This window comes from Lissotriton helveticus, chromosome 10, assembly GCF_964261635.1.
Source record: "Lissotriton helveticus chromosome 10, aLisHel1.1, whole genome shotgun sequence".
Taxonomy (NCBI): Eukaryota; Metazoa; Chordata; class Amphibia; order Caudata; family Salamandridae; genus Lissotriton; species Lissotriton helveticus.
In genome coordinates this window covers 864,608,973-864,624,824 of record NC_136071.1, presented here as the reverse complement: position 1 = coordinate 864,624,824, position 15,852 = coordinate 864,608,973, and the positions used below count along the sequence as shown (strand labels likewise).

Sequence of the window (15,852 nt, the reverse complement as noted above, 5' to 3'; positions counted from 1 at the left end):
CTTACTTGATCCCCCATAGTGAGTTTGTTATCCACTAATACCCCAAGGTTTTTGGCCTTCTGAGTGGGTATAGGGCAAAGTCCCAGATCTTCCGGCCACCTCCCCGGTGTCCACACCTGTGGATTATTCCCAAACTTTAAGACTTCGGTCATGTTGGAATTAAGTTTTAAACAGGATATTGCACTCATGCATTCATGGAAGCGGTCCCCAGTCTCTTTCTCACCTCCCCTAGTCACGACAACACAATTTGTGTGTCATCAGCGTAGGAGGTGAGCTGGAAGCCAAAGGTTCTAATGACTCCTGCTAGAGGTGCCACATATGTATTAAAAAGCGTTGGGCTAAGAAAAGAACCCTGTGGCACCCCACAAGGGAGTATGAATGGTTCAGATGAATTACCATCCAGATCCACAGTTTGGGACCTATCAGCTAGGAAAGACTGTAAAAGTTTCCATGCTAGGCCTTCAACACCGATCACAGACAACCGGTCCATCAATAACTTATGATGGACCGTGTCAAAGGCCCCGGACAAGTCCAATAAAATCAGTACAGCACTACCTCCTCCATCTACTGCCTCTCTAATTTCCTCCGTGGATTTCAACAGAGCCAACTCAGTGCTATGATCAGCCCTGAACCCATATTGCGATGGGTCCAGAGAGTTGTTACGATGGAGAAATGCACTGAGTTGGATGTTCATCACCTCTCCACGATCTTAGCAGGAAAAGGGAGCCGCGAGATTGGCCTGTAATTGTGAGGGTCTTTAGGATCCAGATTCTGCTTCTTCAAGAGTGGAAGAACAGAGTCTTGCTTCCAAATTTTAGCGAATATGCCAGATACGAGGACAGCATTTAACAGGGGAGTCACGGCCATTCCTATAACTTCAGGTATTTGTTTAATGACCCAGGCAGGGCAGGGATCACTAGGGGCTCCTGAGCGGATCGAGGTCAGGACCTTGACTGTCTCTGACACCTCCAGTGATGAAAATTGATCAAGTACCAATAAAGGATCACTACTGCTTGGCCTGTTCATATTAGAGCTTAACTGTGTCGTTTTATTGGCTTCAGAGAAGGAAGAAAATATAACTTCAACTTTGTGTTTAAAAAAATCAGCAATTTTATTGCAAAATTATGGGTTACTATGGCTCCTGTGGGCAGTTGGAGTAGACAATGTTTTAATAGTATTAAAAAGTTCCTATGAGTTGGACTTGGTCAATGTTATCTGAATAGAAAAGAACTGTCTTTTGGCTTCCAGTAACAGTTGTTTTATAGACTGTTATACAATGTTTGTATCTTTCCCTATCTGTTTCACCATCATTTTTGCGCCATGCCCTTTCTAACAGTTTACACTCCAATTTTTTGGCTCTAAGTTCTTCCGAATACCAAGGGGCTGATGGTAGGGCTCATTTGGGAGTCCACTGTTTCCCAGGGGCTAGTAAAATGCCGGACGTAGCTAACCATTGATTATAGGCAGCTGCGGCAATTTCCACTCCGATAGGAGGGGATCGCATCGAGCTACTAAGAGAGCGTCCACATTTATTAATATCCAAATTTCCCCAGGCTCTGGTCACAATCTCCTGGGCTGGTTTAGTATTAGCTAATTGGCTCCCACGGCTATTCAATTCAAACTGAATGGCACAGTGGTCCGACCATAAAATGGGGAGAACTGAGATACAGACAAGGTCATGGTTATTCGAGTATATGCCATCAAGAGTGTGTCTTTTTTCATGCGTAGGGGCATTCACCAGCTGTTGAAGACCTCCAGCCCCCATAATTTGATCTAACCGATTAGTTTCAGAATCTGAATGACTTTCTAGACTATGACTATGGACACATCTATTGCTTGTTCCAAATAATAAGTGGGAAATAATAGGTGTTCTCTTGATTGGAATTTCTAGGTCTTTAGTGTTTATATTTAGATTGCATTTGAAGTAATTGATGATGCTCTAGTTTAGCAAATTGTTTAGAGGATTTTAGCACATTTTTCTCTCCTCAGGTTCCATTTCGTAATGTTCGATGTGTCTCGCCTTGCATGTCACCTGTCCTGAAGTCCTCTTTGCCTTACCCTGTGGAGTCCGGACGTGTCATCGTTTCATGTGGCCTCACCCCTCCCACTCCTTATATGTTTTGAACTTTATGTAGGTACAATCTTTTTTCTTCTTTTAATCTCTCTGCTTGTAATCTCTCTTTTACTTGTAGCTTTCGTACTCCTGTTTCTTAAATCTCATATTCATAATATTTTTTCATATCATTTTTTATTCTCATGCTCTGTCTTCCCCCTTTCTCATCACTCATTGGATTTCTTGGATATTATTCTCGTACTTTATGCAAGTTCTATTTCATATCATTTTTTCTTTTCTTGCTCTTTCTTCCTTTTTTCTCCTTACTCAAGGGATTTCTTTGGCATTACTCTCGTACTTCATGCAAACTTCATATTGGAAACTCTACAAGTTAATACTGGTTTATTTAATTATTTATTTTAAATGATTAGCTTATGTTTTTAAAAATCGGCACATGGAATATCAAAGGCTTAAGCTGTCCCATTAAGAGACAACAAGTTTTGTCATAACTATCAAAATTATATGTTAACATAGCCTTATTGCAGGAGTCACACCTTACAAAACACGAATCATTAAAACTAGGCCTGGGCAGCAAATTCCGTTCCGCTCATGGAATTTGCGGAATTTGGGTAATTTTGCCTTCCATGGAGAACGCGAAATCGCCCAAAATTCTACGTTCTGCGATTCGCAACATTTTTGCTTGTTCTCGTTCTCAAAATGCGTGTTCGCGAGATATTCCCCCCCAAGCACGCAAACAGCAATTGCGAACAGGAAAAAAGCATTGCGAACAAGCATTTCTGCGTGTTCGCGGAATTTCTGCGTGTTTGCGGAGATTTTTTACTGTTTCGCAGAGATTTGCGTAACGCGATTCCACAAATTCCGCCCACCCCTAATTAAAACTCAAAAAATATTAGGTGGGTGAAATTTTCTTCTCACTCTGTCACGGTAAGAGGAATGGGGTCATAACGCTATGTCATAAGGCCTTGAGTGTTAAGATTATTTCTCAAGAATCAGATGGTGAAGGTAGATGGCTTTTTACTAATTTAATGATAGGAAAGGCTCCAATCTCTTTATTCAACATATATGCCCGTACCAAAGGTGATTCTCTTTTTTGGTCTCAAATTAACAACTGCTTGTGAGATATCCTTCCAAGAATTTTATCTTTGCGGGTGACTGCAATCAAGTAGTCGATCCCTTTATTGACCGAAACTTGAAGACTCTTTTTATCCCAAATAAATCACATAAATTGTTTTTACATACAATACAACAGAGGAAACTGGTAAATGCTTGGAGACTCTGTAATCCATCATCACGAGAATATACTTTTTTTCTCTCCGCCACACCAATCTTAATCTAGAATAGATCATTTCTTCATGTCACACAATATCTACACTCTGCTGTCATTGGCCCTATAGTGATTTCTGTTACATGTCTGGTTTCAATCGAACTAGATATTTTACATTAACACGTATCACCTAAAAAATTGCGTTTTAATAATTCCTTACTTTTAGATTCCAGTTTTACCACCAGTTTTATCTCCTTCTTCCATTAATTTTTTTGAATCCATCAAACAGATAACCTTCCCTTCCAAACAATTTGGGATGCTTTTAAAGCAGCTGCACATGACTTCATTGTAAGACATGTGTCCAGCAAGCGCAAAACATCCCACATATTAAATAATGAACTTCTCACAAAAATAAAGAGTTTGGAACATTCCTTCTACACCTCTAAGTCAAAAGATTGTTTATCAGAACTTATATATGCTAAAATTGATTTTAATAAGGTCTTTACTGAAAATGCTTCTCTTTATTTATTGAAACCCAGTGCAAAGTTGTATGGAGTCCAGAATACATCTGGTAAATTGTTAGCCAACTACCTTAAGATGAAGCAAAACAGGCTTCAAATCGAATCCATTATCGATGATAATCAAATACCAAAACTTAAAGATTCTGACATTTTGAATGAATTTATGAAATTTATAAGTCTCTATATACACCTGAGAACATACCCACAGATGCACATGTCGCTCAATATTTTTCTATGATTCAACAACCTGCCTAATCCCCAGTGAATCTGGATCTATTTGAAATTGATATTACACAGGCAGAAATGTTAAACACATTGAAGACCCTGCTAAAAGATAAAGCCCCAGGACCTGATGGCTTTACAGTTACATTTCATTTACTTTTTCCAAAATTCTTCTTCCACACCTGTACACTCTTATTTCATCTTTCATCACATCACATAAATCATCAGGCTCTTTCTTAGAGGACTTAATATGTCTCATACCAAAAGAGGGCAATAATCTACGCTATTGCAAAAACTATAGGCTCATATCCCTAGTTAAGGTAGATAAAAAAAAAATTCAAAAGCATTAGCCCTTCGACTTGAAACATATCTTCCCTTGATTCTTGGTAGGGAGCAATCAGGTTTTGTTAAAGGACGTAATATCACTGATAAGACACATCTATTTTTTGATATTTTAACCAAAGCGTCACATCACTCAGATCTCTTGGCAGCGATTGTCCAGGACACAGAAAAAGCCTTTGATAGGGTACACTGGCCTTTTCTTTTTCACACTCTTACATGGTTTGGGTTTGGTACAAAAATGGTTTCTCTAATTGCCTTACTTTACTCTGAACTCAAAGCTGCCTTTCTTGCTAATGGTCTAACATTTCCTTTGTTTTACTCTAAATAGAGGAGCCCGACAGGGTTGCCCTTTATCCCCCTTTCTTTTTAATTTAGTACTAGAACCATTTTTATCAAAAATCCGACAAAATCATTCATTACCGGGGTTCAAATCTAACTGTCATCAGATTAAATTAGCAGCATATGCAGACATTTTATTATTCATCTCTCAACCACAGACCTCACTTCCAGCTTTTTTCAAAGAGGTGGATTCTTATAAAGTGGTGTCTGGCTATAAATTAAATAACAGAAAATGTGAAATACTGCCCTTAACTAAGTACACATTTAAAGAGTATTTTGCAATCTCTAATTTTACGTGGAAATCTCTACAAATTAAATAGTTGGATTCATGGTTCTCCCCATCTATTAAGACATCCATTTCTTTAAACTTTGATAAGTGCCTAGATAAATTAAAATCACTTACCACGACATGGTATCCCCTTTATTTATCATGTTTGGGTCACTTAGACACCATTAAAATGATGCTCACCCCTATCATTCTATATATTATATCTAATAAACCTATTTCTATACCAGCAAAGTATTTTTCATCAAATAAACTCAATTCTTCTTTTGTTTTTATGGAATAACAAAAAACACTGAATGCCATTGCAAAAATTGTTGGGCCCAATATTAGAAGGTGGAGCTTTTAAAATATCACAAAGCTTTTCAGTTGAGGTAGCTCTCGAAATGGGTGTCTGATACATCTGATGATTCCCCATTATGGGTTGATCTCGAACTTTCATTCAGACCACCCTTCAGTTTTCAGGAATACCTCTTCTTTGCTAGTAAACTACAAAAAACTTCCATATCAGTAGTTAAATTCTCCTGTAAGATATTAGACACTCTTCTCCATACTGCACCACTTAACCTTGTCACCTTCCTTGCTTCTAGTATCTGGTAAAATAAATTCATACTTGTCAACAACAAGCACCTTTATTGGAAAACATGGAGAAACAAAAGTTTAATTTGGGTATACCAGCCAAAACCAACCTACATGAAGGAATGAAAGAAGTAGCCGAATGGATGAGACACAGCCGTCTGAAACTGAACTCAGACAAAACAGAAGTCCTTATCTTAGGCACCTCCCCTTCCACCTGGGATGACTCTTGGTGGCCAGAGGCCCTTGGAAAAGCACCCACCCCGACGGACCACGCACGGAACCTGGGCATCATCCTGGACTCCTCACTCTCGATGAACAGACAAGTCAACGCCGTCTCATCATCGTGCTTCAACATTCTTCGCATGCTCAAAAAAACATTTCGCTGGATCCCCACCGAAACTAGAAAAACGGTCACTCACGCACTGGTCACGAGCCGCCTGGACTACGGTAACACCCTATACGCCGGAACCACCGCAATACTTCAGAAAAAACTCCAACGCATCCAGAACGCTTCAGCCAGACTCATACAAGACATCCCGCGTAAAGACCACATTTCTAGTCACCTGAAAAACCTCCACTGGCTCCCCGTCAATAAGAGAATAACATTCCGCCTCTTAACCCACGCACACAAAGCACTTTACGAACTCGGACCCGAATGCCTCAACACACGACTCTCCTTCTACACCCCCTCCCGCCAGCTACGCTCCTCCAACCAAGCCCTTGCTGCCATACCCCGCATCAACAAAACCACCATGGGAGGCAGATCCTTCTCCTACCTGGCAGCTAAAACCTGGAACTCACTCCCCATTCACCTTCGCCTCACTCAGAACCACCTATCATTCAGAAAGCAACTTAAAACTTGGATATTCAACAAGTAATTCCCCACCCTTCCTCAAGCGCCTTGAGACCCTCTGGGTATGTAGCGCGCTATATAAATCTTTGACTTGACTTGACTATTTGAACAAGGCACATTTATCCCATTTTCAAAGGTGTGTTATCTTTTTCATTTACCTCCCGCTTTTCAACATAAATTTTCAGTTCTATGATTCACAATACTGGGACCCTGTTCTCATTTCCAATTTATAACCCATTCATCTCCTCTGATGGATCCTACATGGGGTAATTTCCTTCACTTGAATCCCAAAGTCTCCAATATTTACTCCAGCTTAACACAATCTCTCATTACCAGAGAGAAAACTAAAACAGAACTATCTTGGAAATCTGACTTTGACACAGTTTGGCCCATCTCCTTTTGGAATTAATTGTGGACCAAAATCAGGAAATCATCTAGAGTGGCCAACACTACACAAACTCTTTTTTTAAATGTATAATAAACTTCTTTTTACACCTACTTATTTACACAGAATACATGGTGAAATTCCTAGCACTTGCTGGACGTGCTCTCATGAGGACGCTGATTTAAAGCACCTGTTATTTACTTGTCCATTTGTGCTTAAATTCTGGAAACAAGTTTGTTCTCAAATTAACATTATTATTCACACTGCAGCTCCCTTCTCCCCCATCAATGTTTTTTTGGGGAGCTTGTTCCTTGATTGGAATATGAAACAATCGCACACGCAAATCATAGACCTATTGCTAGCTGTTGCCTTTCAACAGATAACAAAAAATTGGAAGGATACTAAATTATAGTACCTAACTTGGTGGCACGCTGTTTGTCACAATCATAGATTGGACACAACCTTTGTATTTCCTATATCTCTTGCAAAAAAACGTCTACAATTATGGTCTCCTATTACATAATTTTTGGATGAATGTGCAAAAAATCCTTTGCTCCCACTCCATTAGTACAAGAACTTGCTCAACCTCCCTGACTTTTATTATATCAGTAAAACTGTTCAATATGTTATTGCTATAATTTTAATGTGACTGTACCATGTTAATTTACTTAGCTTTCCTCTTATTCCCTATTACATTAAGAATATCCATAAACCAGATCTTTATATTTTTTTCAATGTATTTTATTTACAGCTTACAAATACCATATATCATTTTTCTATTTGCTTATATGTAATATTTGATGCTTTATTGTACTAAGTATTTATATTGAGTTAGTTCTTTTCTCTCTTTTGTTTTACTTTTCTCAATAAACCTGTTCTTGAACTTAAAAAAGAATATCACCTATAGGGCTTTCTTTGACACAGGTCCTAGATTCAACAGGGGCTTCGGTCAGCGAAGGACAACTTTGCAATTCAGTGCAAGTTCAGGAGAGGTAGAGCAGGAGGCCGGTCGTTTAGTACCTGACTTCTAATCTTATGTATTCTCCTCCGGCTCAGCTTCGTTCCAGCCCCAGCAAAGCTCCCTTTAGGAAAATCCTAAAACCTGGCCCTTCTAGGACAGCGTCAGAGTGCTGTGTGATACTGCAGTAGCCTCGAGAAGCCCTGATTAAGTAGCTATATGCTTTAGAAAAATTAAACATACACATGTTACATGTATGGCTGTAAGCATAAAGGGCAGACTGCTAAAGCGCTGAATCAACCTGCCTTCCCATCACTCCTGTGGCCTTCGACTCTTCCCATAAATATACTGATGGAAGAGGCCAACCTCCAACATTACACTGTTGAGTCCAACGTTTAATGCTCTGATGCGAGCCACCAAACCCTAGAAAATATTATAATTGAAAATGTATGTTATCCACTATGTTCCCTCCCCTAAGGTATTAGGACCTTCTGCCCCCACCTACCAGCTAAACCACCATAGGCATTCTACTGCACAGACAGCTTACATGATGTCAGAATGTATCTTGCATATTAACTGAACAATACATATTGTGCCCACCGTTGCGATATAGACTCTGCCAAAACCGTACCTCCCTCTTTGACAGTATGCCATCACCCTCCCCCGTACCTTAAGCAGTACTTTGATACCCATACACATCAAGGCTGGGGTCAGTCTGAAGTGACTGACATTTACTGTTCTACTTTTTCTCCATAGGTGTTATCCAAACATACTCTGTCCTGTTGTAGGAGACCCTTTGGTTCAAGTGTTACTGCGATATAAGACTCAGGAGGGCTTCACTGGCACCATTTAAAATTACAAATAAGTAGTAGCCAAAATGATATTTTATATCTGCATTTTTGGTGTGCAAGTACACTGGAAATCTCTCTCATTGACAGTACGATTTACCGTAAAATGAATAAAACAATAATGTCCCTATGCTAAAGCTACGGATATATGTTATGCTCAAAATATTTCATGCGGCATACTCACCCGACTTTCTTGTTTTCAATGCAATAACAGCCGCTAACTCCCTCTGCACCTACAAGAAATAGAAACACACTGATCAAAATATAGACGTGTCTTCCACTTGTTATGGATACCAGTTAATTGACCACTTTCACTTTACTTGCTGCCATTGTCTTTACACGTATTTGACAGTCCTTTCCGTGTTTAACGTGTTCTTTAGCTTTAATGCTTTAGGTTTCATGATGGGTGACTAAATATGGGCTCTAGATGTAAGCAATGTTAAAGTGTGTTATATAACCTGAACACTAGATGGCGCTACAAACAAGAAAAATAATTCGCTTCTATCTATACACTTTCAACAGAGTAGTATCGTAGAGCAACCAAATATATATTTTGAGCACGCTTCAGTTTAATAAACTGTAGTGGTACACAAACATTGTCTTGTTCTCCTGAGCCAAATTGGCAGAAGTGTATTCCAAAAGCCTTTAAAAAACACAAAAGGTTTTGCAACGATTAATTATTCTTCAAAGCTAGGAGCTTTCCTATTAATGCCCAGCCGAGCAGAACCTCTTGCATAGCAATAACTTTCGAAAATACAAATTTTGGCAATCCCTTAAACCTATACAAAGCAGAAGGATTAAACTGATAAGTCATTGGGGGCTGTTTTACAAAGAGAAGGCGGAAACACTTATTGAGCTCCAGTGCCTTATTAAAAACAAAAAAAGAATATTTATAATAATAAGTGCAGGAGTCCAAAGTTTTATCTTAGGAGACCACCGCCCGCGCTGCCGAATGCCTCGGTTATTGAATATTAAGGTTGTCTGGCCCGATTCCACCTCATGCCTTAGGGGAGGGAACATAGTGTATAATATACATTTTCAAATATAATATTTTCCTGGGGTTGAGCCAGGAAACCTCAAAAAACTCGCCAAACTGGTCTGACCATTTGGCCGTCCCTCTGGAACGTCAGGCTTCTCCTAGCAATCTTAAGTGGACTGGTCCTAGTAAACTGGAACCTAGAAGAGACTTCAGGAAGGTTACCAATGCTTCTCTTGCCCCTTTGATTCAGATATCTGCCATTAGCTCAGCTAAAGATGTCAATATAGCTGCTTTTGAATTAACGAATGCTGTTACGACAGCTGTAAATGTCTTAGCCCCTGTAACCCTGTGTTACTCTGCCCGGCAGAGACCATCAGCCCCGTGGTTCTCGGAGCCTTTAAGACTCCTGAGGCAGGGGTGCAGGAGGCAGGAAAGGTTATGGCGGGTGAGTTGGAATCCCCTAGAGAGGGAGAAACATAAATCTCTCCTTAAGGAGTATGAGGCAGAGGTCATTAAGGTGAAACAAGAATATTTCGCTCATCTAACGACCACCCTCACCTCCCCGAGAGACCTTTTCAAGGTAGTTGATTCCCTTTGCACATTACAGATGCCTGATCCTATAGTATGCTCACAAGACCTCTGTGATAAAATCGCAGGATATTTTCATACGAAAATAGCAGACATCTACTCGGCCCTTGATTCACAAAAGGCCTTAATGCCCCCTTCTTCTCCTGGTCCTGTTCTCCTCCCCTTCGAAGTTGATGCCCCTGCCACCACGGTGAGCCTATCTGTGTTTCCATCGCTTTCTCTACAGGAACTTGACTTGCTTTTAAGCAAGATGAGGTCAGGGTCTCCTTTAGATCCCTGTCCTCTTAAACTTCTTAAGGATTGCAGAGATACCCTGCTACCCCCGCTCTTGGACATCACGAACAGAGCAATGAGGGATGGTATTTTTCCCGACCAGTAGAAGAGTGCTGTAGTCAAGCCCCTTCTTATGAAGCCCACACTAGACCCAGAGGTACTCAAGAACTTCCGCCCCATTTCCTTGCTCCCAGTCCCTGCCAAGATGCTGGAGACCCACCTAAACAAGCATCTGGCGGCGTTCTTGGATACCTCGGGTCAGTTAGATCAGTCCCAACACGGCTTCAGGAGAGCACACAGCACGGAGACGGCCCTGACGATAGTGCTTGACAACATCCGCACTGAGGTCGATCAGGGCCATACTTCCCTGCTGATCTTATTAGATCTGACAGCCGCCTTCGATACCCTGTCTCCCTCGGTCCTAACATCTCGTCTGAGGGAGATAGGGGTAGAGGGCGTGGCTTTGAGCTTGCTGGCCTCTTTCCTGAATCAGAGGGAGCAGAGGGTTAAGCTGGGAGACTTTTTATCTCCTCCCACACCTGTGCAATGTGGGGTCCCTCAAGGGTCGGCATTAAGTCCGACCCTGTTCAACATCTATGTGGCACCACTTGCCAGGTTGGTGAGATCGTATGGGATGGATGTAGTCTCCTATGCTGATGAGACACAGATCTTGGTGTCACTCTCTCGCTCAGTGCACGCTCCCATTCATAACTTTAGAAGCTGTATGGAGGCGGTTGCTGAGTGGATGATTAACAATTCACTCAAACTGAATGGGGAGAAGACTGAAGTTCTGGTCTTTGGAGGAAACACCAACATCTGGACGGCCGAATGGTGGCCTCCTTCGTTGGGAGTCTGCCCTACACCTACAGATTCTGCTAAGAATCTGGGAGTAATTATTGACCTGGATCTCTCAATGGCACAGCAGGTCAATAGAACAGTCGCTACCTGTTGGGGCATTATTAAAATTCTTCACAAAATTAAGCATTACTTGTCCCCGCAGGCTCGCAAGCAAGTCGTCGTTGCATTGGTGGCTTCGCGACTTGACTATTGTAATGCTCTTTATGCTGGTGCTAACAAAGGTCTTATGCAGCGCTTACAGACAGTCCAGAACGCGGCGGCCACATTCGTACTGGATACTCCTAGACTATCTTCCGCCACGGCTGCCAGGAAAACCTTACACTGGCTCCCCATTGAGTCTAGGATTGCCTTTAAGACTCTTTGTGTGACCTATGGGGCGCTTACCGGTAATGGGGCGGAGGGCGTGAGGAAACTGCTGCATCCATATGTACCGGAGAGAACTCTCCGTTCCTCAACCAAGAGTCTGCTGGTGGTCCCCCGCGTTCGTAGAACCAAATGGGGTGGGAAGGCGTTTTCAACAGTAGCCCCCAAACTGTGGAACAGCCTTCCTCTCGAAATTAAATCCCAACCGTCAGTCCAGAACTTTCGGAAAACCCTAAAAACGTGGCTATTCTCCAAGGCGTATCCGTAGTGCTGGTTAACTGGTTATTTTGATCTCTTTTTTAGCTGAGATGGCAATAAAGTCTTTGGGGGGGGGAACACAGCGGGGATGACCTCAAAGGTAGCACTGTGGCAGATGGTTCTGCAGGTAGATTGTTGATGGGTGGGGGAGGGAGATCAAGAGGAATTCCAACGGGGGCCACTGACCCAAGCCATTTAAGTGTACTGATGAATCAGGAACCAACAATTAAATTAGCTTCTTGGAATATCGCAGGGTGCAAGGGGAAACTAGATGGGGCTGAATGGGGAGAATTCATAGACCAGCACGATATTTTAATTTTCCAAGAAAGCTGGGCACTCGATCCAATCTTTCGTACAGGCTATATTAACTTTTATAAACCAGCTATCAGGGGGAAAAAGGGTAGACCATCTGGTGGCCTGATAATTTGGATTAGACAATCCCTTGGCTACAGGCCACAGGAATCGATAGTCCAAAACATGGATATCCTGGGACTAAAACCTAGTAGGGAAAATCAACAGGATATATTCATAATTAATATCTATGCAAGGGGCTTACCAGGAGGGCGGAGCCCAGCAATCATTGATGACCTTGATCTTTTGATGGATTCAATTGGGAGGGACAAGTTCATAGTAGTGGCAGGGGACTTAAACTGCACCTTCGAACCCCTGCCTAGTGAGGGAGAAGACAGCTATGGAGAGGTTGACCAGTTATGGAACGTTCCACACCTTGCCCTAAATCCTATTAAAAAGGTCACGGAGGCAGCTCTGCATTGGCTGGGCTTGTGCCAGGAGTGGGGCCTAAGAGCAGCCAACGGACGAGCAAACTCGGATAAAATTGGGCAGGTAACATTTGATAATGGAACTAGTACAAGTAGAATTGATTATTTTTTAATCAAATTAGAGTCTGGTCACTTTTAGATGATATGGTAATCTCAGCGCGGCCAGAGAGTGACCATAATCCTCTGATACTAAGCCTGAAAATTGATGGGGGGCTTGGTAGAACCAATGCTACTAATTGTATCACAGTCGAGGCCATCTTAACAAACGATTGTCGTAGGGTTCGTTGGTGTAGGGTCCTGGACGACCCAGTTACCCTTGATAAAATATCCCATGAAGTTTCATCTTCTGTAAATATAGCCAAGACATTGATTGCAAGTTCAGGTCCCCTTGAGCAGATTTGCACTTTACACGAGCAACTGTTTGACAAACTGAAAACCCTTTTTACGAAGCCAGGGACATCTGGGAAAGTTGGGGGAGGTTCTTCTTGTACCAAATGGTACGATAAAACTTATCGTCAGGCCCATAGCTCCCTGATCAATGCCATCAATTCCAGGGTGACATCAGATATTAAAGCGGAAAGGTTAAATTATAAGAAGGTCCAAAGGGAGGCGAAGCAATCATGGGATGATTGTCGCTGGCAGGACCTGTACGAAGCCTGCTTGTCTTCTAACCAGATCAAATTCTGGCAGGTAGTGAAATGGGGAGGGACCCAGGACTCGCAAACACCAGTTAATTATGTTCCTGCTGAGGATTGGGTGGTGCACTACTCAACCCAGTTTTGTGGTCTGGTGGTGGCACCAAAGGAAGCACAGAAAGACCTGTTGACCTTGCCTATAACTCCATGTTCGCCACTAGTGTTTGAAAATAATGAGGCTGAGAAGGCATTAAGTCTGGTCCAAGCGGGTAAAGCTCCTGGCATGGACTGCATTCCGGCTGATCTTTTCAAGTATGACCAGCATAATTGGGTGTCATATATCACGATTTTAGCTAATGCCATTGCTAATGGGGCTAGGATTCCAGATTCATGGAGAGGGGCGGAAATTCTACCTATTTTTAAAAAAGGAGATCGATCGTCACCATGGAACTACCGCCCAATAAGTCTTATAGACGCCCTGCAGAAAGTCATAGCAAGAATGGTTTTGGCTAAAATGCAGGCATGGATGTGTAAGGAAAATATATTATCCCCAATGCAAGCGGGCTTCAGGTCATGCACTAGCACAATCGACCAAGTGTTAAGATTTATTCTGATATATTGGAAGGTTGTGTTTTTAGGTGGGGGCACCATCTACGCAGCGTTTGTGGACCTCAAATCCACAATTGATTTTGTCCCGAGAGAGAAGCTGTGGGTTGCCTTGGGTAAAATGGGTATGCCACCAGAACTTTTGGAGCTAAGTGCAAGATTGCATGAGAATAACTTTGCTAGAGTTAGATGGGGCAGGCAGGGACAGGTGACTGAGCCTTTCCCCGTTACTCGTGGTGTAAGGCAGGGCTGTGTCCATGCACCAACCCTGTTTTTACTATTCATTAATCAAGTAGTGCAGTTCCTAGCAGACACCCCTACTGACGCGCCAGTTCTGGGCGGCACAAAGTTTCCTCTCCTCATCTTTGCAGATGATACGTTGATTTTGGCAAAACCCCAAATGGGGCTACAGACCGCTATAAACAAGTTTGTGGACTTCTGTAAAATTAATGATCTAGAGATCCATGTGTCCAAAACGAAATTTATGGTTTTAACTAAAAATAAACCGCAACGGAGCCACGTCAGTATGAATGGCATTGACTTAGAACAGGTGGATGTTATGACCTATTTGGGGGTGGTTTTAGATTACAGGCTGCGATGGAAGCCACAGATTGAGGCCCTCTGTTTGAAATTTGCCCGTTTAACTGGGTGTCTAGTAAAGGAGCAACGATGTTCACAAACCAAAAGGATATTGTCAGCATTAAAAATTTACAATGCAAAAATAAGTTCTGCAATCCTTTACGGTGCGGATCTATGGGGCTTTGTGGATCTTGCTCCTTTGGTAAAAATCCAAAATAAGTTTCTGCGCAGCTTGGTTAGTCTCCCACAATCTACCCCAATCCAACCCCTTCTATTAGATATGGGCTGTCGTTCTATTAAAGATCTAGCACGATATAGGATGGTAGCTCTGTGGAGACGCATATGGTCCACACCAGAACTGGTTTTATTTGCTAAGGAAATCTTAGACTTAAGATCAATTATAGGGTCAGGTAACCTCCCGTGGTTCCGAGATGTGAAGTCCATATTGCAAAACATGGGTTTAAGTTTACAGTGGTCAGATCCGGGAAACAATGCTTTTCCGTCTAAAAAAGAATTTAAATTACTATATTGGGCGACTGTAAAAGAACAATATGTCACGTTATCACAGTCTGCAAACTTGACAGGCTTGTTTTTGAGTCACACGATAGACACCCGGTTAGAGTCTTATTGGGATAGCATCACCAGAAGTTTGGATAGAAAACTCTACCATCAGTTTAGAGTTGGCTCGCTACCTGTAAGGATGTTTACATACAAATGGCGTGGACAGCAAACAGAGTCCTGCCCTTGGTGTAGTGGCCAAAGGGAATCTATTGGTCACATCTTCTTTGCCTGCCCAGCATATTCCGCTCCCCGGCGCAAATGGCTAAAACACATTTACAGGAGGATAAAGTCACGGGTGTGCAGGGAAGCTCTCTGGGTTTTAAGATCTAGCACCTCTGAGTGCGTGTCTATAGGTGTGGCAAAATTCTTAGGGTGGGCATGGATCATCAGAGCTAGGCATACATCTGTCATTTGATTAGGTGATAGTTCTTATTTTATCATGAATGAACTTCTGTACGTCTTTAGAGGTAATTTAATCAAGTTTTAATGGATCAATGATGTTTTAGAGAATAATGTGAACATTTTATAATTGTTACACTGATTATGTATTGAATTTTATGAATTATGTATGTATTTTATATGATGTCTTTTATGCTGTAAAAATCGAAATAAAGACGTATGAAACGGAAACTGACACAGCACAGTGTCAAATGTCGCTCGACAGGTCTGCTGAGCTACATGTAACACTTGAAAGGGAAAGAATAG

At 41.9% G+C, this 15,852-nt stretch overlaps 1 protein-coding gene across 3 annotated transcripts in view; it reads right to left on the bottom strand.

Moving 5' to 3' along the window:
• The window catches only part of RAPGEF5 (Rap guanine nucleotide exchange factor 5), a 984,395-nt gene that overhangs the window by 484,838 nt on the left and 483,705 nt on the right, over positions 1-15,852 (bottom strand). For all 3 annotated transcript variants that reach the window (XM_078663509.1, XM_078663507.1, XM_078663508.1), the window contains exon 7: positions 8,853-8,901. In XM_078663509.1, the coding sequence (XP_078519635.1) occupies positions 8,853-8,901 (49 nt within the window). The remainder of the gene's footprint in view (positions 1-8,852; positions 8,902-15,852) is intronic.